The 24,038-nt window shown below is 44.4% G+C and overlaps 1 protein-coding gene across 1 annotated transcript; it reads left to right on the top strand.

The window, feature by feature from the left end:
* Positions 1–14,838: 14,838 nt before the first annotated feature.
* Positions 14,839–16,894, top strand: IZUMO1R (IZUMO1 receptor, JUNO). Its single transcript, XM_003253004.1, has 4 exons — positions 14,839–14,976; positions 15,714–15,923; positions 16,367–16,502; positions 16,626–16,894. Exons 1-4 carry the CDS (start codon positions 14,839–14,841, stop codon positions 16,892–16,894), a joined length of 753 nt encoding a protein of 250 aa, XP_003253052.1.
* Positions 16,895–24,038: the final 7,144 nt, after the last annotated feature.

Below are 24,038 nucleotides of genomic sequence, written 5' to 3'. Positions count from 1 at the left end.
TGCCTTGGCCTCCTGAAGTACTAAGATTACAGTGTCTGCCCCGCCACCACCCCATCTAAGAAGTGAGGAGCGTCTCTGCCTGGCCGCCCATCATCTGAGATGTGAGGAGCGCCTGTGCCCGACCGCCCCGTCTGGGAAGTGAGGAGCACCTCTGCCTGGCCTCTGTGCAACCTTCCAAGTGTGAAGTGACAGCCTTTGTTGTAGAATGAATGAAGACACTGGCACTGATTATATAACACCATGGCAGCTATCTCAAGTCATTGATGGTGGAGGTATTGGAATTATAAAAGAAAGCAAACACACAAATTTGACTAAAGGTGATTTTGTGACTTCTTCCTATTGGCCCTGGCAAACCAAGGTTATTCTGGATGGAAATAGCCTTGAAAAGGTGATATATATATGAACATATCCGATTTTTTTTCCCCATATAATTCTTACTTTATGCATTTGATATTCAGTTGTGTTTGTAATCAGGGAAAAATAAAAGCATATATAAAAAAAAAGAATGGCCATAATTAAAATATCAAAAAATAACATATGTTGGCATGGATGTGGTGAAAAGAGAACACTTTTACACTGCTGGTGAGAATGTAAACTAGTACAACAACTATGGAAAATAGTATGGAGATTCCTTAAAGAACTAAAAGTAGAGCTACCATTTGATCCACAATCCCACTACTGGGTATCTACCCAGAGGAAAAGAAGTCATTATATGAAAAAGACACTTGCACATGCATGTTTATAATAGCACAATTCACAATTGCAAATATATGGAACCAGCCTAAATGCCCATCAACCAATGAGTGATGAGTGGATAAATAAAATGTCATATATATCATATACATACCATGGAATACTACTCAGTCATAAAAAAGAAATGAAATAATGGCATTCACAGCAACCTGGATGGAATTGGAGACCATTATTCTAAGTGAAGCAACTCAGGAATGGAAAAGCAAATATTGTATATCCTCACTTATAAATGGGAGCTAAGCTGTGAGGATGCAAAGGCATAAGAATGATATAAAGCACTTTGGGGACTCAGTGGGGGAGGATGGGAGGGTGGTGAGGGATAAAAGACTATATGTTGGGTACAGTGTACACTGCTTAGGTGATGGGTACACCAAAATCTCAGAAATCATCACTAAAGAACTTATCCATGCAATCAAAAACCACTTGTTTCCCAAAAACTACTGAAATAAAATTTAAAAATAAACTATATTTTTTTTAAAGAAAAAGGAACAGAGTCTAAGGGAACTGTGGGACACCATCAAGCATACCAAGAAGCATCCCAGGAGGAGAGAAGAGAGAGAAAGAGGCAAAAAACCTATTTGAAGAAATCATGGCTAAAATGGCTTGAATTTGATGAAATACATGAATCTATATATCCAAGAAATTCAACAAACTCTAAGTAGAATAAACTCAAAGACATCACACTGAGGCACAATGATAATTAAACTGTCAAGAAAAAAAAGACTAAGACAATTTTGAAAGTGGCAGGAGAGAAACATCTTGTCATATACAAGCAATCATCAGTTTAACAGCTCATTTCTCATCAGAAACCATGAAAGCCAAAAGGCAATGGGGTGACATAGTTTAAAGCCTGTAAATTAAGAATTATATGTTTATAAAAATATTCTTTAAAAACCAAAATGAAATTCAAAAAAAAAATAAAAAGGCCAGGTGCAGTGGCTCACGCCTGTAATCCCAGCACTTTGGGAGGCTGAGGAGGGTGGATCACCTGAGGTCAGGAGTTCAAGACCAACCTGACCAACATGGCAAAAACCCGTCTCTACTAAAAATACAAAAATTAGCTGGGTGCGGTGGTGGGCACCTGTAATCCCAGCTACTCGAGAGGCTGAGACATGAGAATAGCTTGAATCCAGGAGGCAGAGGTTGCAGTGAGCCGAGATTGCGCCATTGCACTCCAGCCTGGGCAACACAGCGAGACTCCGTCTCAAAAAAAAACAAAAAACAAACAAACAAAAAACTAAACTAAAATGAAATTAAGACATTCTCAGATAAAAACTGAGAAAGTTTATTGCTAGCAGTCCTGCCCTACAAGAAATGCTAAAAGCAGTCTTTCAAGATGAAATGAACAGACACTACACAGTAATTCAAAACGATATCAAGAAATAACACCAGTAAAGGTAAGAACATAGGTGAATATTAATATCAAAGCCACGGTTATTGTGTTTTTGGTTTGTAACTCATCTTTCTTTTCCTATATTATTTAAAATATAAGTGCAAAAAGCACTAATTATAAATTTCTGCTAATTGGCACACAATATATAAAGACGAAACTGTTAACAACAGCAATGTAAAGAGGGAGGGCAGCTGTACAGGAGCAGAGATTTCTATGCTGTTGAAGTTAGTTGCTATCAATTCAAAGAAATTTAGGATGTTAATTATAATCTCCAGGGTAACCACTAAGAAAATAACTAAGAAACATACAGAAAAGGAAATGAGGTGGGAATCAAAATGGCACACAAGAAAAAAATAAGAAAATAATCTAGAGGTCCTCTGGCTCATTTTGCCAACAGGTGCAAGAACTGGCTTTCGGTGGAATATGACACATAGCCTGTGGGCAAAATGAGACTCTTCTGAACAGAAATTCAGCCCACATAAGATTTTCAGCAAAAATATCATATAAATAAACATGAATTATTATCTAGGTAATAAGCATCACCTAGCAGTTCAACGTGGTCTGAGAACCTGCCTACAGTTGCTCCTGTGAAATTGAGGCCTGGTGCTACATAGCAAGCCAAAATTTTTCTAAGTCTGCTTGGCAGAAGTCTCATGCCATGATGTTAATGGGTATAACACACAAAAGGGCTGCTGTAGCCAAATATGTTTGAAATGCTGGGTTAAATGGAGTTTAAGAAAGGTCTTGGCTGGACGCGGTAACTGACGTCTGTAATACCAGAACTTTGGGAGGCCAAGGCGGGTGGATCACCTGAGGTCAGGAGTTCCAGACCAGCCTGGCCAACATAGTGAAACCCTGTCTCTACTAAAAATACAAAAATTATCCAGGCGTGGTGGCATGTGCCTGTAGTCCCAGCTACTCACTTGGGAGACTGAGGCAGGAGAAGCACTTGAACCCAGGAGGCGGAGATTGCATTGAGCCGAGATCACGCCGCTGTACTTCAGCCTGGCTGACAAAGCAAGACTCTGTCTTAAAAAAAAAAAAAAAAAAAAAAAAAAAAGTCTTTACTGCAGTACTTATTGGAATCTGTAACACGTTGTGCATGTACACTTTGAGTCCTCAGGAGGTAGTGATAACACGAATGTTTCCCAAACATTTTCATCGTGGAAAGAATCTGTTATTTTTGAGACTGGAACTTCAGGGAACATTCTTTAGAGAATGGTGCATAGCAAAGTTAGCAAAAAAATAGAGGTATTCTAAACTCCGGTTTCTTCATGACCATAGTTGGGATGATGGCATTTAGGGTTGCTGTATGATAACCTGAGTGACACACTTGGCCCAGTGGCTGCCACATGGCAGGTGTTTAAACTTTGCAGATTTTATTAGACTTAATTGCCAATGAAACACTCAATAGACTTTTATTTTCTGTTTAATGTAGAATAGGGGGAACACAGACTTGAAGCCAGATAGATTGGGCCTCAAATCCTTGTTCCGTTGCTCACCACTGATTACGGACTTTAACAAGAGATACAAAATACCTTTCTAGCAAAACCTAGATTACCATTTTGTTGAGAATAGGGGGCAATAGCCTAGATAATTTCATAGATAACGACCACATGAATCCACCCTTTGACAACCTGGCACCCATACACATCTTCTTAAGCCATATTTAATATCTAAATAAAGGCAACAAAGTGATACTTCCCCCTAACATGACACAAGTATCCTGTGTGCAAACAGAAACATGCTAATCCTTTCCCCAGAACAGAATGCAGATTCTTGGGTGATATTCACTCTTTGCCTATCTTGTAGCTTAAATACAAAGAGTGGACCACATATGACAGTGATGACAGTGGCCCCATAAGATCATAATACTGTATTTTTACTGTACCTTTTGTATGCTTAGATATGTTTAGATGTAAAAATGCTTATCACTGTGTTACAATTGCCTACAGTATTCAGTATAGTAACATGCTGTATAGGTTTGTAGCCTGGAAACAATAGGCTATACTACTATATTTAGCCTAGGTGTATGGTAGGCTATACCCTCTAGGTTTGTGTAAGTACAGTCTATGATGTTTGCATGATGTCAAAATTGCCTAACAACACATTTCTCAGAATTTATTCCTGTTATTAAGCAACACGTGACTGTACTGTGATATAAAGTTAACTATTGGCCAGGCATGGTGGCTCACACCTGTAACCCCAGCACTTTGGAAGGCTGAGGTGGGAGGATCACTTAAGCCTGGCAGTTTGAGACCAGTCTGGGCAAAATAGCAAGACTCATCTCTGCAAAAAAAAAAAAAAAAATTAGCCAAGTGTGGTGGTGCATGCCTGTAGTCCTAGCCACTTAGAAGGTTGAGGTGGGAGGATCACTTAAGCCCAGGAGTTAGACTGCAGTGAGCCGTGATCATGCCACTGCACTCCAGCTTGGGCAACAAAGTGAGACTCTGTCACAAACAAAATAAATAAATAAAGTTAACTATTACTAATATATCTTCTGTTCTATGAAAGAGATAAGACTGAACAACTTATTTAACTTCTCTGAGGTGATCTTTAAAATGGGTTTAAAACACCTACACAGGATTGTTTGCTCATTCCTTCATTCAGCAGTCATTCATACCAATCAATGTCAACTGTGTTGTATACACAAAGACATTCATATATGATACAATCTTTGCCCTTGATTAGCAGACAGGCAGTGAGATGACATGTCTCAAGAGTTTGATACGGGATCTGGAACAGAGCCAATGCTTGAGAAATCTTAGTTGCCTTCCCCTTATTCATGGAATGAGTAAGGCGCAGCTCTGTGAACAACCACCCTCATATCCTAGGTTTCTTCACTTCACCCAAAGAGACCATTTATCCTTCAGTAGAAATAACCCCAGAACACTTCTTCCAGATTCAAAGAAAACACCATGCCAAGGGATGTGGCAGATAAAGGAGGAGATAAAGTCTTTCCACATTTCTATGAATGAGTGCAATGCTTTGTCTTTAAGGAAAATATAGCAAGAGGCCTCAGTGTTTCCTCTTAAGCCCCAGTATGCATGGCAACCAGACATTCCACACACTTTGATCATAAAACGGAAGCATCAACTCAAATATGAAAAGACACTTAGGAACTTAAAATCTATTATAGTTTCATAAATTGGAGTCTTGAGTATTCCCAACTATTAACATTTTTCAGAGATTTAAGTCTTAAATAAACTTAAAGCAATTCAAGAGCTTCACATGTTACATCTCACTGGTCTGTAATAAAGGTCTCTGAAGAATCACAAAATTTACTTTTCTAGAAATGGCAACTGCTTAATGATTGTATTGCAAGGCAATTTACCCACAGCCTCCTGGAAAATTGATTTTCCTCTCTCTGTCTTTTCATTTGTAAGCACAAGGGCATAAACAGCCAAATATTTGCCACCTTAAAACTATTTACTTTCCATTATTTTCTGTCTATAAAAACTATAAAATACATTGTGGACCTTCCAACTCTTCTGTGAGATTTCTCAGATATTTTCGATGTAAGACAAAGACTAAAACAAATCCAAAAAGATGCATATTTGTTTTCTCTAGGCTATGAAGTATAACCCAACTGATTCCATTCTTCAAACTTGAAATTGTGTACTTGACTAAGAAAAAAAAACAAAAAACAATTCACCAACTGCATTTGCCAAGCCTCATGGTTTATAGAGCTGTGGGGAGTCAGGAAAATGAGCCCAGCAAGACACAGGACATCTAGTGATAGGAGAGGTGAATAAAGAGAAGAAAAACAATCATTTTCTACAAAGTAGAAATTGAAACGCCTGCAAATCACATATGCACATGGCATCTAAATATGACCATACACAGAAACTCAGATTTCCAAGAATTTTTCCTGGTATGCTTCTTGGCAAAAATGAATCATAGGAGAAATCTTTTTTTTTTTTAACCAATAAACAATCACTTTTTCATTTAACAAATACCTACTGGGTGCCTATCATGTACCCAAAACTGTGGTTATAGGTGTGAGACTGACAGACACAGTCTCTACTGGTCTAGGAGCTTATAGCCACCCAGTGGGGAACACATGAGTCAGCAGGCATTTCTGGAATAGTGTGGCAAGTGACATGATGGAGGTAACCCAAGAGCTATGAGAGAGTACCTGGAAGGACATCTAACCCAGATTTGGGCTTCCTTGGATGTAGATATCTTCAAATTGAGATCTAGAAAATAACAAGTTAGCTAAGGGAAGATACTACATGTTTTGAGGATGACATGGGAGGTCCCATGTGAAATGGAACAGCATGTACAAAAGCCTGGAGCAACAGTGATCATAGAGAGTTCAAAGTATTGAAGACAGTTCCATTTAGCTGGACTTTCCCACACTGGGAAGGATAGGATTGTGGATACAATTCTAATGCTGCCATCAACACTGGCTTATATCCTTGGAAAGTGAAGGGGAGAGATGGGGAGGACACAGCCACACTGAGAGTCATGCTTTGGGCAGCCTTGCCTGCAGGGGGCCACTGAAACATACGTATTATACCCATGTAAAATTGTCCCAGTCTAAAAGAACATATGAGAGGAGCTACTGATAAGTTTGCACCTATTCAAATACTTTTCATTTTAAGCATACTAGGTTGGCAGGAGGGGCATCCACTGAAAATTGGACTGTGAGGAAAGAGCATGGCCTGTGGAGTCAGAAACACTGAGTTCTAATCCAGGTTCAGGCCCTGTGGGTTGTCACACCTGACACATCCCATTCACTCACTCACTCATTCATGTATTCAAGTATTGAGAAGCCCTTCTATGTACCATAAACTGGCAGGAGCAGGTGACAGAAGGTGATATGGTTCGGCTGTGTCCCCACCCAAAATCTCATCTTGAATTATAATCCCCATAATCCCCATGTGTCAAAGGCAGGGCCAGGTGGAGGTAATTGGATCATGCGAGTGGTTTCCCCCATGCTGTTCTCACGGTAGTGAGTGAGTCTCACAAGACCTGCTTTTATAAGCGTCTGGCATTTCCCCTGCTTGCACTCACTTGGTTCTGCAACCCTATGAAGAAGATGCCTGCTTCTCCTTTGCTTTCCACCATGATTGTAAGTTTCCTGAGGCCTCCCCAGCCATGCGGAATGGTGAGTCAATTAAACCTCTTTCCTTTATAAATTACCCAGTCTCAGGTATTTCTTCATAGCAGTGTGAGAACAGGCTAATACAGAAGGATAAAGCAAAGTCCTCACCCTTAAGGAACTCAAGAGTCTAAGGAGGGAGGGGCAAGCAAATATGCAGAAGATTGCATCACCCTGTATTAAATACGATGCTGAAAAGAAGCATTGAATGTCATGAGCGTCCACAGAGGAAGGGGCAAAAGCAGGCTGTCTTGTGATGAAGGTGCCTGAGCAGAGCCTGAGATGATGAGCAGCCTGGTGGAGAAGCAGGGAAAGGTCATCCCCAGCAGATGGAGCTGCAGATGAAAAAGAACAGAGCAGTGGTGTCTCATTCAGAGAGCAGGGAGTAGCTCAGTGTGGCTGGCCTGAAGGGTGAGGATGGGATGGGGGGAGAGAAGTTTCTGTTGTAACCCACGTCAGATGATGAAGAGCCTTGAATGATCATGTTAAAGTATTTGAAAGAGGCAGCAGAGGAAGAGGGGTCCAGGATAGTTCCAGGCAGGGTGACTGGAGGGAAGGGTTGCCATTAGCCAGCATAGAAAAGCAGATTGAATGAGGAGCTAAAACAGGTAAGCGTAAGGTGCCTGTGAGAAATTCAAGTGCAATACCATTGGAAGTATGTGGATATGTAATTCTACAGGTCGGGACTGTATAGAGATTTAAGAGTACCCACATATAGATGATCACTGAAGCCACGCTGGGGGTGAGATTGCCCAGAGAGAGAGTGTGTACCATAAGAAGAGGAGAGGTCCAACCAAGAACAGAGGCCCAGAAAGCACTTAAAGGGCAGAAGGAGGAAATGGAACCTATCAAAGGGACCAACAAGGAAATAGTTGAGATGCAGGAGGAAAGCCCTGAGAATCAAAGAAGATGTGAGTTTCAAGAAGGCCAAGGGGATTGAGTACTTTGGTCAAAGGCAGCTGAGGGGTCAGGTAGGATACAGATGGACCTTACCCACTGCATTGGATAATTTAGAAGTTGCTGCTGAATATGGCCAGAGTGGATTCCAGGGAACGGTGGTGGAGCCAGGCAGCAGGGAGGGATAATGAACATGAGGAGACACAGAGGAGCCACCATGAACATACGCAGGTTTTATACAAAACATGGCTAGGAAGAAAAGACAGTTTGGTAGCTGACGTGGAACTTAAGGTCAAAGTACAATTCCAGGAAGGGACGTTGGGTGGATTGAAAATATATGAAGAGGCCGGGTGGCTCACACGTGTAATCCCAGCACTTTGGGAGGCCAAGGCAGGTGGATCACTTGAGGTGGGGAGTTCCAGGCCAGCCTGGCCAACATGGTGAAACCCCGTCTCTACTAAAAATACAAAAATTAGCCAGGCTTGGTGGCATGTGCCTGTAATCCCAGCTATTGGGGAGGCTGAGGCAGGAGAATTGCTGGAACCCGGGAGGCGGAGGTTGCAGTGAGCTGAGATTGCGCCATTGCACTCTAGCCTGGGCGACTAAGCAAGACTCCATCTCAAAAAAAAAAAGAAAAGAAAGAAAATGTATGGAGAACAGTTGCATATTGTAAAACTGCATGCAAACCTTAGTTACTAGTTAACAATGCTCTCTGATACACCCAGCAGCAGCCTGGTTTGAATGTGACAATGTGACATAAGTGTGGTGGTGAGCAAGGGAGCCATCAGCCCGAGAAGGAAAATATGGAGAGTAAAGACATTTGTTCTTTCTCCTCTGTAATTTTCAGTTAATTCCTTGTCCACAGAACATTGGTGTTTTGCTCTCTGTTCTCCCCTTACTTGGACTCTCTTCAACAGTTGATGAGCTTCACACTCATTTCCCTCGTGGTGATTAGACCTAAAAAGTGGCCTTATTCAAGTGGCAATGAGAGGCCCCAGCATTAACACTCTGAAATATCACAGAAATTATCAGAAACTGAAGAGGCTCTGGTTGGAAAATCTGGGAGTGAGGAAGAAAACTGAGAGAGGAAAGGCAGGGAGGGGAGGGTTGGGAGAAAAGGCTGAGAGGAGAGGTCACTATAAACTAGAAGGAGGAAGAATAGAGGAGGGAAGGAAAAGAAAGGGAATAGGAAGGGAGGAGAGGGCAGGGAGGGAGAGGAGAAAGAGAAAAGAGGGAAGAAGGATGGGGAGAGGGAGAAGGCAGAGGTCACCTTAAGTTGGAGAGAAAAGGATGGGTGAGCACATGATAAAGGAGAAGAAAGAGAGAGGAAAGGAAGGAAGGCAGGGGAAAGGGAGAGATGGGATAGGTCAGGTTAAACTAGGGAAGTGTCTGAATTAATATTCCAGGAAGAGATGCTGCGTGGATTGAAAATGTATCAAGAACAATTGCACATTGTAAAACTACATACAAACCTCACTTATGAGCTGTTACACTCAGCAGCAGGAAGGAAGAGAGGCAGAAAAGAGAGATGGGATACATCAGGTTAAACTAGAGAAAGGTCTGAGTTAAAACTATGTTTTTAAGAAATGCAGTTTGGGCCGGGCACGGTGGCTCACACCTGTAATCCCAGCACTTTGGGAAGCCGAGGCAGGTGGATCACTTGAGGTCAGGAGTTTGAGACCAGCCTGGCCAACATGGTGAAACCCCATCTCTACTAAAAATACAAAAAATTAGCCAGGCATGGTGGTGTGCACCTGTAATCCCAGCTACTCGGGAGGGAGGCTGAGGTGGGAAAATTGCTGGAACCTGGGAGGCGGAGTGTGCAGTGAGCCGAGATTGTGCTACTGCATTCCAGCCTAGGTGACAGAGCAAGAGTCTGTCTCAAAAAAAAAAAAAAAAAAGAAAAGAAAAGAAATGCAGTTTTATTCTACTCAGGTACTTCTCATTTACTCAATAAATTGCAGAGTATGCACTCTGGGCCAGGGACTGTGTTTGACCCTGTGACCATTACTGTCTTCTGGAGCTGCTTACAGAAGAGGCAAGGCTGAGCCTGTCTGCAGGCATTCATTTCCAAGGGCAGGAGGTATGTGCAATGACTGCAGCAGCATAAGCTCCAAAAGACATCTCACCAGCCCATGACGGCCATACAAGCTTCCCTGACAGGAAGCCTTCGGTTCTGAGAGCTGAGGGGTATGTATCCCTAGACACAGAGGCTGGGCTATGACAGAACAGCCCTGGAAGAGGGGCCCCTGCAAGTGGCAGGACAATGACAGACCATCAGGCCTCAGGAGTGCCCAGAGCATCAATGAGAGCAAGGACAACAGATTAAGATGGAAAAGTAAATAAAAACCACATTTAAAAGGGCTGGTGTGCCGTGTTAAGGACCTGGGACTTACCTTAAGGTCTAGAAAGGTTTTAAACATGGGAGTATCATAATTGTCTTTACATTTTTCAAAGATCATTCTGAAAAACAAAGACTGCAAACAAATGTTGAACCCTAGTTAATGATATGCATGGTTGAATTACTTAGGAAGACATCAGTTTACTGATATCTACAATTTACTTTGAAATGCATAAAAAATAGTAAGACTGATAGCTGAATAGAGAGAAGGATGGTTGGCTAAATATATAATAAAGAAAATATAATAAAATGGTAATGGTGAAATCTAAGTTGTGGGCATATGGGAGAGAGTTCACTATAAAATTATCTCAACTTTATGTTTGAAAACTTTCATAATTAAAATACTGATAAAAGAAACGAAATAATTATATGAAAAATATACCTACATTCTTATGTTTATTACAGCACTATTCACAATAGTAAAGATTTGGAATCAACCTAACTGTTCATTAACAGATGAATGGATAAAGTAAATGTGGTAAAATATATACAATGATACACTATTCATCCATATAAAAGAATGAAATCATATCTTTTGCAGTGACATGGATGGAACTGAAGCCACTATCTTAAGTAAAACAACTCAAACAAAAAGTCAAATACTGCATTTTCTCACTTAAAAGTGGAAGCTAAATAATGTGTACACATGGACAAAGAGCATGGAATAATAGATGTTGGAGACTTGGAAGGGCAGGAGGGGGTGAGGTATAAGAAATTACATAATGAGTACATAATGAGACTTCACCACTATGCAATATATCCATGTAACCAAACTGCACTTACACCCTTAAATTTATAAAAATTTAAAAAAAATTCTGAGAAATTAGGTCATTATGGCTGCTACATGATTAAAGCTCTGGAAAAGGGTGGGAGAGCTAGTTAGGAGGTTGTTGCAGTAACTGAGGCAAGAGCTGATCATGGTCCAGAGAATAAGTAAGGGATGTGAATTCAAGAGATATTTAGAAAGTTAAATCAACAGCTTCGGCGATTGGATAGACATAGAGGGAAGAATAAATTAATATCCCTATTTACCTGCCCTAGACAGAAACCAATTAAGATTTTAGATGAGGATGGTCAATCAGGTTTAGGGGCAAGAAGAATTCATGAGACCCACTAAGAACTCTGAATCACTGAAGTCCCCTTCGGCTGGCCTCTGACATCAGATTCTCACCAGGAGACTCCTGGCTCTAGCTCTTCACTTTCGTAGTCTGTTCTCGAACTCAGTGGGCTTCAGCCCTTTGGGTGACCTCCGGATGGGAGAGGGGAAGGAAGTCATCACTGCCCAGCATCTCCAGTGGCCCCAAACCAGAGCCAAGGCTGGGTTGCTTCACCTACTGTCCTGCCCTCCTTGTGCTCCCTCAGAGCTCTCTGAAGGATACTGTACCTCTTCTTTTGGAAACGGAAGTGTTCTGTTTTGGGGGTGTGTGTGTGTGTGTGTGTGTGTGTGTGTGTGTGTTTTAGAATAAAAATTGTTTTGAATCAGACACTTCAAATTGCTTCATCTACAGTCAGCTTTGATTTATCTGCTTTCAGTCAGAAAACAGATTGCTATGGAAGGCTCAGTCACAATAAGGCAAAAATGAGCTTTGCTCAAGGGTCTCAAGCTGCCTCTCCCGAGAGCAGATGCTGGCCGGCCTGATGGTTCTCTGAAAGGCAGCCTCACTCACTGGGTAATTCCTCCCTCCCTCCCTCCTTCCCTCCACCTGCATATGCGCTGGCTGCAATTTTAGCTCATTTCCTACAGCTTTGTCCTGGAGACTGTTAGCAAGCCGCCCTTCTTCCTTCTTCCCACTCTATGAAGGACGGTTGTCAGAGGACCTATTTCCATTTCAATAATTGCTCTTGTGATTCATGTCTGGATTCTCAGCTCTGGCAGCTCCACAGCCATTTTAAACTGAACCTTAAACCCCAAATCTCTTACCTTGTCAATGCTTGGAGCTTCCTGAATATTCGTGAGGAACTGAACAGAACATGAGAGCCTGCTTCTCTCTCTGTCACGCTATAGAGATGCTATTACCATTTGGTATCTGACCCTAAGGAGGAGACTCCAGGCTCTGCTTAAGGTGGAGACATGGGAGACTGGGTTGATAACTGTCACTGTTCTAGAATAAAGCCAAAACACACCTCCCAATACATGCACAACCTCATTATGGCATTTAACTTTTTTTAAAAAACAAAAGCGGACCTCACTTGAGACCCAGGCAGTATCTACTCTTTCAGTCCTGGAGGTTTCTCCCTCACCTGGTCCTTAAGCATTAGGTAGGGAGTCGAGTATACCTGAATTTATATCCCAGCTCTGCTACTCACCACTGAGCCTCAGTTTCCCCACAGCTAAAACAAGGAGGGTGTTCATATTGGAGGTCTTTTTGAGACATCAGATCCTGTAGACAACACCAGGCCAGGGCCTGGGTCCTTGTTTGTGCTCAGCATTCAGTGGCTGTGATTACCCAGGTGTGGAGAATGTCATTTTCCAACATTAGTATATGTTTTACACATCAATTGTGTAGCTGAACACCACAGAATGTATTTTATTCCATTAAAAAAATGCTTTTAGTGTTTTGTTTTCTTTTCCTTTGTATCAATAAAACTTCAGTGATTTCAGCTACTTCCCTTTCAGAGAAAGAGAGGACATATTATAAAAACAAAGAAATATGCTCCTTTTCCAGCATTTTTATCATCTTTGGGACTCTCCCAAGAATCCTATCCAAGTTTCCAGTCTCTCCCTAGCCAAAAATGATAGTCTTGCAAATATGATCACTGCTGAGAACACTTGTAGAATATTTCACAGGACAATGATTCCTGTATGCTAAGGGAAGCTGCTTGGTGGGTTATGGAGGGACTTTCTTTGTTTTGTTTGCTTTGACTTTGTTCGTATGTTTAAATTCTTGGATCCCCAAGGCCACACTTCATGTCTGCATCCTACGTCCTGGGTCTGCGCTCCAGCAGGGACCATAGCTCCTGTGGACTGTGCGAGGACACTGTCAGAAAAGCCACCAGGTGACTGAGCTGATGCTTGGCTAATAGTGAAGGGGCAGGTAGAGCTACAGAACAGAACATAGGAGGGGCTTGTGGAGAGAGGATAAAAGAATAAAATTTAAAACCATTAAGACTTCCTCTATCCCAGGCACAATGCCAAGGTTTTTGTTTGTGAACTTTCTCTTTATTTTTTCCCAATCCCATAATAAAAACTTCCTTTACAGAGAGAGAAACCGACAGAGAGTTTGAGTCATTTTCTCCAGGGCAGCCAGCTAGTAAGTAGCAGAGCTGAGAGCTGAACCCAGTAACTTACTGTAGAGCCCCGGATCTTGCCTACGATGGGGTCTGTTTCTCTGAGGAAGCAAACTTCCCCAGAACCCACAGGCCCACAGAGCTGGATGAGACAGATGCTGTTTAATGGGAGCCACGTGGAGTTCGCCTCCTGCACCTGGACCTAGTAAAAATCAGACTGGGTAATAAATGGGCAGGACATGGAACTCCCCTCAGCCTCACAGTCTCGGGGGAGGAGTGAGCAGGAGCACCTGGAGGCTCCTGCCTTGAAAGTGAGTATGAAGAGAGTGCAGGAAGGGGCAGCATCTTTCCTCCTTTTACCTAACAGAACTGATTCTTTAAAAATATTCAAGGCCATGGCTGAGCTTGAAACTGGTGATCTGGAGAGAGAACAGCCTTAGATTTGGACTTGAGGCTGGGCTCTGAAGAGGGGGGCTGGGCTCTTCTTCCCCAGGATATTTGAGGCTCTTAGCCCAGGGTAGGCTAGAAGTTTCCAATTTCACCATGATGGGTCCAGGTCAGGCTCCTGCCAGACCTGGGGACTGGGGGAGCCATGGGCTCCTGGGTTATGGAGCTGAGGGGCCCTGTGTCCTAAGAGGTTGGGTGCTTGAGACCTGGGGCCCCTCTGCCTTTTGTTTTGTCTCTCTTTCCACTACCTCTCATTACCACTACTACCCAGAACAGAGTTGGAAATAGGAAGGACCCTCCTCCTCATTCCTGTGATGGGGATCAGGCTTTGGATGTGGAAGGCTCCTCCTATCTGACTGATGCCTCGGCATGCTCCTGGCTCTGCAGGGCCAGCAAGGCCTCCAGGACTGTGTCAGGCCTCCAAGGATTATTCTACCTGCCCTGACATTCTATGATGGTGCCTCCAAAAGAAGGTCCTAGGAACAGCGAGAGTGTTGCAATCATTTGAGGGAGATTGAAGCCCATCCTCCTTTTTCAGTACCTGCTATGAAGGGGGTGGAGTGGGGTGTCCTTTCCATCGAATGTGCAGCATGGATCTCTCTGCAGCAGGCCATGGCATGGTGGTGGCCACTCCTGCTAGAGCTGTGGACAGTCATATCCACCTGGGCTGGGGACGAGCTGCTCAACATCTGCATGAATGCCAAACACCACAAGAGAGCGCCCAGCCCAGAAGACAAGCTCTATGAGGAGGTACAGAGGCCAGACCTGGGTATGGGACGGGGAAGATCAGGGAAGGGACACAAATGCCAAGATGGTCTCCAAACCTCGACAACACTGATCATTTGGTACCTGGGGTTGGGAGTTGAGTAAAGGCAACTACATGGAAAGAGACTATGCCTTTTTGAGACCATAAGAGCCGAGTGATTCAAAGTTCCTATTTCTGAGCTGCTCCAGCCACTGGGAAAGCAGGGGCAGATGGTGATCCCAGAGGTCCACTGTTGACTCGGCATAGATGAAAACAAGCCTTGCTACCAACAGGTCCTGGGGAAACATATGACTTTTGTGACCCCTCCCCAAGCTCCTAAAGGCAATTGCCAGGGATATAGGAGGAAGAACACAGCTGGCATTTGGCCTATGAGACCCTCTCACCCAGTGCAACCCCAGATTCCCCTGGGTCTCTCTGGGGCTCTTCTACCTGCTTTGCCCTAAAAGGCTTCCGCTGCCTCTCAGGAGCTGAGAGCCCAGAAGTTGTGTTCCTAGAGGACTGTAGCAGCCTGTGGCAGGTGGTCAGTGTGCAGGTGCCTCTGCCCTTTGGGTAAATAGAGAGATTATCAGGGTTCCTCTTATGTAGGGGCTTACTAGCTAAAGGCATCCCACTTGGCTCAGGCCTCCTAAGGGACATTTTCATTTCACCGCCTTTCTTCCCTAGACACTTGCCGATCCTTGCCCCTTATGCCTGGGCCTTTTGTTTCTTCCTCTGCCTTCAGTGCATCCCCTGGAAGGACAATGCCTGCTGCACACTCACGACAAGCTGGGAAGCCCATCTGGACGTGTCCCCACTCTACAACTTCAGCCTGTTTCACTGTGGACTGCTGATGCCTGGCTGTCGGAAGCACTTCATCCAGGCCATCTGCTTCTATGAGTGCTCCCCAAACCTGGGGCCCTGGATCCAGCCAGTGGGAAGCCTGGGGTGGGAGGTAGGAAGCAGATCTGTGCAATGCCCTGTTAGTATATTAACAGCCAGAGCTTTCATCCGATCTTATGCTGATGCTGCCAGGATGCTAGTAGAAACAGGTGGTGTTATCTCCCTACGGACAAGAGCAGAGCCAGAGGCCCCTGCTGGAGAACCACATGGGGGAGACTGTTCTGACAACAGTGGGATGAGGGGCTATCACCACAGGAGGCTTGGTGGAGTTAGACAGACCAGAGCTTCAGTCTCATGTTCTGTCCCTACCAGCCGTATAGCCCAGGACAAACTATTAAATCTCTTAGCCTTATTGGTATCATTTGTAAAATAATACTTAGAGACTTTATGGAAGATGATGTACATATGGTACCTGGTACAAATACCACTGTAGCTATTAGTAGTCTTCACATCTCTGCTATTAATGTTCTTATCTCTGGCTATGACTGCACCCAGGTGGCCCCGAGTGGGCAGGGAGAGCGAGTTGTGAATGCGCCGCTGTGCCAGGAGGACTGTGAGGAGTGGTGGGAAGACTGTCGCATGTCTTACACATGCAAATCCAACTGGCGTGGCGGCTGGGACTGGAGTCAGGGTGAGTGGTGCTGGCAAGGCCTTGGTCGGGAAGAGGCCCCTTGGTGGTCCCCACAAGGGTGCAGGTGCAAAGGCTAGGAATGAGGGAGTAGGAGGTAAGCTGTTCCTCCTCCATCCCCTGCAGGGAAGAACCGCTGCCCCAAAGGGGCCCAGTGCCTCCCTTTCTCCCATTACTTCCCCACCCCAGCTGACCTGTGTGAGAAGACTTGGAGCAACTCCTTCAAGGCCAGCCCTGAGCGACGGAACAGTGGGCGGTGTCTCCAGAAGTGGTTTGAGCCTGCTCAGGGCAACCCCAATGTGGCCGTGGCCCGCCTCTTTGCCAGCTCTGCCCCATCCTGGGAACTGTCCTACACCCTCATGGTCTGTTCCCTGTTCCTGCCTTTCCTTTCCTGAGAACCCTTCTTCTCCAACCCACATTCCTGCATATCCACCAACTGTGGGTCAGGCCAGGCCATGGCCTACCTCCTTTCTCAGGCCCTCCCCTAAAAGCAGTGGCATGGGCTGGTCCCTAGCCCATGCCACTGCTTTTAGGGGAGGGCCTGAGGAAGGAAGTGTCCACTGAGGCTTCAGCAACTAGTGCCTGAGACCTGCACATTTGGTCCGAGGCCCCCTCCACTGCTCTGCTCTGCCTTAGCTGGCCTGGGAGGCAGCTGGGGGCTTGGAGTGCCAAGGTGACTGGCCCCCTCCTGCCTTGAGGGATGGGAGCTTCCAGGGGGCTCGAGGACTTTCCCATCCAGTACATGCCTACCCCTTTTTGTGACAGAGCTGATGGTGGCAGACCTGGCCTCCCGTCCTCCGATGGTGTCTCCAATAAATCGGCACTCAACCTCTCCTCTGCTTGACTTCCTCTGTCTTAGCTTTATGTGCAGGGACCCAACATGCACACAGCGGGAGCCAGTTTGCCCACTGCACTGAAGCCTCAAAGTTAGGTTGTTACTTGCCTAACAATTACTAACTTCTTAATATCTGCCACACATCCTCACAACAACTCTCTGATGGGAGTACTTTCAATGCCCCTTTTTTTTTTTTTTTTCAGTAAGTGACACCCCACACAAAGGACCCAAAGCCAGGACGAGAGGGATGGGTCCACCCAGCGCATCAGCTCTATTTTGGCTGCCAAAATTGAAGCAGCTACCTCGACTTCCTTCAGAGTTCCCTCTTCCTTTTAACACATTCATTTTACCCCCAGAATCACAGCACACTGGTCTAAAATTTTGGAAACCCAAGTTCTAATCTGGCCTTTTGGCTTTCTATATGACTTTTGGCAACTCCTGTGATCTTCATTAAGACTGCCTTAGTTTCTCTGTCTGCTGAAAGGAATGAGTTAGTTGGATTTAACTTAGGAAAAAGAAGTAAGAAAAAGGAAAAAGCTAGCAATGTTGTTTGCCAGGAGATCGTGTGTGCTCCTCAGATAGTATGCCACAACCTCAAGAATGAAGTGTTAGAACTGAACTGGGGATGGGGCCCTGACCTCGCACCCCAGCTATAAGCGGACAAGCAACTGACCTGCCCACCCAGCACTTTCTGGAGCCTGGAGCCGGGCGGCTTCCCAGCAGTAGATGATGCTTTCCCCACAACCTTTTCTTTGACAAAGAGAAGGTTCTAGCATGGCTGCACTTGATTTGACTGTCTTTTCTAACAACTGTTCATTCTTGCCAGACACCAGCCAGCCCCCCTCATTGCTTAAACTCGGCCTCCATTCCTTCTGCACTGGCCTCACAGGCCCATCCACTGAGCAGATCTTGTCTCAGGGGAGGCACTGAAGTCACAAAACCAAAAAAGAGCGTCCTTCCAAGTGCGGCCCTCAGTGTCTAGAGTAGTAGACAGATGACAGCTGCAGTGGGGACAAAGCTGTTCATAGGAAGTCTGAAAGAAAGGGGCTGGGTGGGGGTCTCTGAGACGGCCTCACAAAGGGGTGAGGCTGGAGCCCCAAAAAAGGAGGGCAGCTTACTGAGAACAGAAGGGAAGTGCTAGTCAAAACCCAGTGGAGGCCCCAAGGTATGAGCCAGATGAAGCAGGACCTTCAATTTCTCTTAAATTAATAAATTATACCTTCAAAAATACACATGAATGTGTCAAAAATCTCTTAAAGAGCTTAAGAAATTTAAAATCTCTTGAAAACTGAGGTGTCTGTGGGTTTGTGGTTGATAATAAAGCTGAGAGGTTAATGCCCTTTTTAAAGTGTTTTTAAATATAAATAAAGAATTGCCAAAGGAAGGTTAAAATTGGAGTGGACAAAACAAGAGTAGTCTGGAAGCCCTAATAACTTGATACTTACTGATCACTTACCATGCACCCAGGATCTCTGGGAAGTACATAATACATGTTAGCTCATTTGATCCTCACAAAAGCCTTATCATCCTTGTTGTATTATAATATTATCCTCATTTTTTATTATTCTCACTTTTCAGCTTGGGACATAAATATAAGTAGGTTTGAAACCAGCTAAGTCTGAGCCCACAATTCCAGCTCACAGGCTTACACTGAACAGCCTGGTCCATAGTTGAGTGGAACTGACGTGGATTTGGGAGTAGTGGGAGAGAGGGAGGGATGGCTGGTGGCAAGTCACAGTCAGGAAAGAGACTGAGTTCTACCCCTTCATGTGATTAGGAGTCATAACCCACAGGTCACATTTGACAGTTTAAAAGTAAAAAGGCTTCCAAGTTAACCCACCTGGGGTAGGTCTTATGATTCATGGTGACATCCTTTCCCTGAAAAAGAATCTTATTATGAGTTCCCAAATTGTTGACATACTGATTAATGTGTAGCCTACCGACATTGAAAAGTGTGCTGATTTTTTTTCTTTTTTTTTTTTTTTTTTTTTTTTGAGACAGAGTCTCGCTCTGTCGCCCAGGCTGGAATGCAAAGGCACAATCTCAGCTCACTGCAACCTCCGCCCCCCGGGTTCTAGCGATTTTCCTGCCTCAGCCTCCTTAGCAGCTGGGGCTACAGGGACCCCCCACAACACCCGGCTAATTTTTGTATTTTTAGTAGAGATGGGGTTTCACCATATTGGCCAGGCTGGTCTCTAACTCCTCACCTTGTTATCCACCTGCCTTGGCCTCCCAAAGTGCTGGGATTACAGGTGTGAGCCACTGTGCCCGGCCAAGTGTGCTGATTTATATCTACATATTAAAGTTGTATTGACTGTCTTCCACACAGACATTTTAGCCTGTATGTTGCAATCTGTACCCAATAGTTGTAACCTCTATATTGTACCCTCCAGTGAAAAAGGACAACTTCAGTATGAGAAGTCCCCTCCCTTCTCCTAAACTTTCCTATAAGAAACCTTCCAACATGTAACAGACTCCGGAAGACTCCCAACTTTTTTAGTGTGTCTTCCTGGGTCAATATTCACATTTGGCTTCCAAATGTAAATAAACCTTTACAAATTATTTCTGCTTCCAATAAACCTTTACAAATTGTTACAAATAGCCTTAATTTTGGTCAACAGGAGCAGTGATGGGTTTTAAGCAATGGAGTAGAACTGTCAGATTTGCAGTTAGATTGTGTGTTTTAATCAGAGTGATCAATGCACATGGCTCACACACATCGGCCGAGGGATTTCTAATGCAAAGCAAGAGAGCAGCTGCTAGCTCACCCATCCATGAGGTTCCTACCCTGGGAGCACCTCTTCTAACCATTTCTGGGTTTAGCTATGATAAAGTGACAAAATGTGACTTTCCTGCCACACATTCAGACTATCTTTTTGCTCTCTGTTCTGTTTGAGTTTCTCAACTTAATCCTCCAATCTTTTTAATTCTGGCAGTCCACTTTTAATTTCCAGGAGACTTTTTTATTTTTTTTTTTTCACAGCCTGCTGTTTTTTGTTTCATGGGTGTAATATCTTCTCAAATGTCACCGAAGATCTAATTAGAATGTTCTTAAGCTTGTTTTGAGTCTCTGAATGACCTGTTTCCTCCAAGGTCGATCTGTTCTGTTTTCTTGATCTTCTCCTACATGCTGCTCGTTCTCTCGGAGTCTGGTGGCTTTGGCTGTCTATCTTTGGCTGTCATATTTAAGAATGAGGTGGAGTTAACTTTATAGCAAGCTAGTATAGGTTTCCTCCATGGTTTTATATAAGGATCTTCATTTCCCCTGAATAACAGCACTGCTGCTATTTGTAACAATTTGTAAAGGTTTATTGGTATGTGGGAAGAGCTTGTTGAGAGAAAGACCTTGCTTCAGAGTGTGAAAATTAATGAAGAGCACTAAAATAAGAACAAGCAAAGGCTATTTGTTCAGAGCTTCCAAGGGAGTCAGCCACCATCACTTGCATTTTGCCAGAGACTCAAGGCAGGGAGGAAAGTGGGAAAGTTTTAGACTGGATAAAAGGGAAGGCTTTGGCCAGTCGCGGTGGCTCACACCTGTAATCCCAGCACTTTGGGAGGCTGAGGTGAGCAAATCACAAGGTCAGGAGACTGAGACCATCCTGGCCAACATAGTGAAACCCTGTCTCTACTAAAAATACAAAAAAATTAGCTGCGCATGGTGGTGGGTGCCTATTATCCCAGCTACTTGGGAGGCTGAGGCAGGAGAATCGCTTGAACCTGGGAGGCAGAGGTTGCAGTGAACTGAGATGGCATCATTGCACTCCAGCTTGGGTGACAGTGCAAGACACCATCTCAAAAAAGAAAAAAAAAAAAAGGGGAAGGCTTTAGGTCTGCTAGGCTCAGAGGCTGTGGACAGGGGCAAGCTGTAGGCAGGCTAACTAGAAATGGGCGTCCTATGTGTTTGGTTCAGGGAACATACTTAGCTTTTTCTGATTGGTCCTAAGTTGAAAATGGAGCCAAAAATAAGAAAGCTGGCTATTATTAATAAATTCTTGGCCATGTTGGGTCAACTGTGATAGGGATTATTCTTTGGCTCCCTGGACTGGATCTTCCTGAAGGTAAGATCCCTTACCAAGTGCAGTTAGTAGGTTGGCTTCTTGGGCTACTTGTGGGTCAGAATCCTGTTTTATATACAGCTAGCCATTGTTCATTTGTAGATTCAGTCTTTCAATCCCAGGGATAAAAATTAGGGAACCTAACAGTTATTAATCAACTCCTGGCTGTTTGGGCTACTGCAGGGCTGATTGTTTGGCTTTCTGGGCTAATTGCTAGAGAGAGAGTTCTGACGTCCTACGAGTCTGACTTGCAAGACAGTAGGATGGCTTCTGGGCTGGTTACTATAGATAATGGGCTAGAGTTCTATAGTTTTATGTGGTCTGACCATTGTCCATCTGTATATTTAGTCTCTCGAGACCAAGTTAGCAGGAGCTGTATTGGGGTATGGAGCCTTTGCATGCCAGAATAGGGATGGTCCTCTCTGGGATGCTAACAACCATATGTGAAATTTCAGCACTATCCAATTAGCTGGGTGTGGTGCCATGCACGTGTAGTCCCAGCTACTTGCGGGGCTGAGGCAGGAGGACTGCTTGAACCCGGGAGGTTGGGGCTACAATGAGCCAAGATTGTACCACTGCACTCCAGCCTGGGTGACAGAGTGAGACTCTATCTTTAAAAACAAAAACAAAACCCAACTTCAGCACTATCCAGAATTTCATTTAATGTTTTAGAGAAGGTTCTTCTACCCCAGGGGCTAAAGTTGGGTTACCTGAGCACTAGATTTGGGCAGAGGACATGTGGGCCAGGGGCATGTAGAGACTTTCTTGCTCTGCCCCCAATGCCTGCCAACTCTGAGCCCAGATCCTCTCAGCGTTTCTGCCTGATCAATCAGCCCCTTTGTCCACTACAGCTGCCACCTCCAATTTCTCTGGCCTCCTGTTTCCTTTGATGTGCTCTCATGTGCTTCCTGTCTTCTAAATATTTGTTGAAATCTCTTGTTCACTGATGGTTTCCTTCACATGCTTTTGATAAAGGAACATGGAAATAATCATTTCAGTGGAATCCCAGGTATTCATTCCACTCTCTGTAACCAGAAGCTGTAGATTTATTAAAGACTCAACTGTTGTTTAAACAGTAGATTAAAAGAAAGCCAAATGGAAGACAAGGAGGATGAGGACAATATGTAGAATGAATGTGCAGGAAAGAAAGAAAATCAGAAGGCAGGTGCTAGAAACCTAATTGTGAGCAACTTTCTAAGAGGCATGAAGCCAAGCCACAGTACAGGCAGTGGACACAAGAGGGGCAGATTCGGGAACTATTAGAAGATAGAATCAATAGAAGCTTAGAGCATATTTTTGCATAAAGTGCCACAAAATAGGTATAAGACGTTAGTGATGGAGAACTATCACAAAGAAACCAACAGCCTTGGATAACTGTACTCTGATGCTTCCATTTATAAGAGGAACTTTCCCCACTTTGGATTGTACTAGGTCTTGGTAGCAGGGAGCTACTGGAGGGTGTTCCTTCTCCTGGAGGCAACCCAGTCATTCTTGATGATGTGAGAACATCAAACCCTATTCAAGTCCTTCCTCAGGGACAATGGGAAGTCCTGGGAGGCAAATGAAAAACAAAACAAAATGGCCCTCTTTTATGTTGCCCTTGCTTTAAGATTCTTTCTGAGTAACTTTCCTCAGTGAGATCCCTTACCAAGCACAGGAGTTGCTGCAGCCTGACAGTCATACACAGAGATCTTGTTCCTAGACCGCCTCTGCTGCCTGATGGAGGAGCGCTGAGCACCCCTGCCATTCCTCTCCCACCCCACCCCCACTGACCTCCTCCACAAAAAGGACTGCTTCCTTAGTTGCTTCCCAATGTCCTGTTGCTTTTGCTATTGGAAGACCCAGAAATGAAGATTATTTTGGTGTTCTAGGCTGGTGTTGGAAGCTAAGCTACAAGTGGGAGCTAAGCTACAAGGATGCAAAGGCATACGAATGATACAATGGACTTTGGAGACTAGGGGGTAAGGAGAAAAGGTCAGATCACTTTCCCCAGCTCCAGTCCTTGAGATAGCTTGAGTGTCCACTCCCTTCTTGCATCCCCAGGGGACATTTTCCTGCCAACAACACCAGTCGCCCATTTTTTGTATTCCCTCCTACTCCGTTTTCCTTACATCCATCCTCAGATTTACTCTCCCACAGAATCAGAAACCATGTTCAATAGTGCTTTTGCCACTAAACCAAATAGAAACATCTGGAGGGGCCAGGCGCAGTGGCTCATGCCTGTAATCCTAGCATTTTGGGAGGCCAAGGCAAGCGGATCACCTGAGGTTGGGAGTTCCAGACCAGCCTGACCAACATGGAGAAACCTCGTCTCTACTAAAAATACAAAATTAGCCGGGCATGGTGGCACATGCCTGTAATCCCAGCTACTAGGGAGGCTGAGGCAGGAGAATCGCTTGAACGTGGGAGGCAGAGGTTATGGTGAGCTGAGATTGCACCATTGCACTCCAGCCTGGGCAACAAGAGCGAAACTCCGTCTCAAAAAAAAAAAAAAAAAAAAATAAGAAACATCTGGAGGAGGAGAGAGGATTTCCCAGTGAGGAGGAGCTGATGACGGGCTCTGAGATGCTGGCAGGATGTCAGCGAGGAGTTGTCCATCAGACAATTGACCCACAGTGCAGGAGAGGGTGTGGGCTGCAGATAAGAATC

This window comes from Nomascus leucogenys, chromosome 15, assembly GCF_006542625.1.
Source record: "Nomascus leucogenys isolate Asia chromosome 15, Asia_NLE_v1, whole genome shotgun sequence".
Lineage (NCBI taxonomy): Eukaryota > Metazoa > Chordata > Mammalia > Primates > Hylobatidae > Nomascus > Nomascus leucogenys.
Note: the sequence above shows the minus strand (reverse complement) of the source record. Positions and strands in the feature narration are given on the sequence as shown.

Bases quoted from the DNA above. Each gene is read 5' to 3' on its own strand.
- IZUMO1R (XM_003253004.1), top strand. From the start codon at position 14,839: ATGGCATGGTGGTGGCCACTCCTGCTAGAGCTGTGGACAGTCATATCC. The intron at 14,977-15,713 runs GTACAGAGGCCA...CTCTGCCTTCAG, and splicing joins AAGACAAGCTCTATGAGGAG to TGCATCCCCTGGAAGGACAA. The intron at 15,924-16,366 runs GTAGGAAGCAGA...GACTGCACCCAG, and splicing joins TGGGAAGCCTGGGGTGGGAG to GTGGCCCCGAGTGGGCAGGG.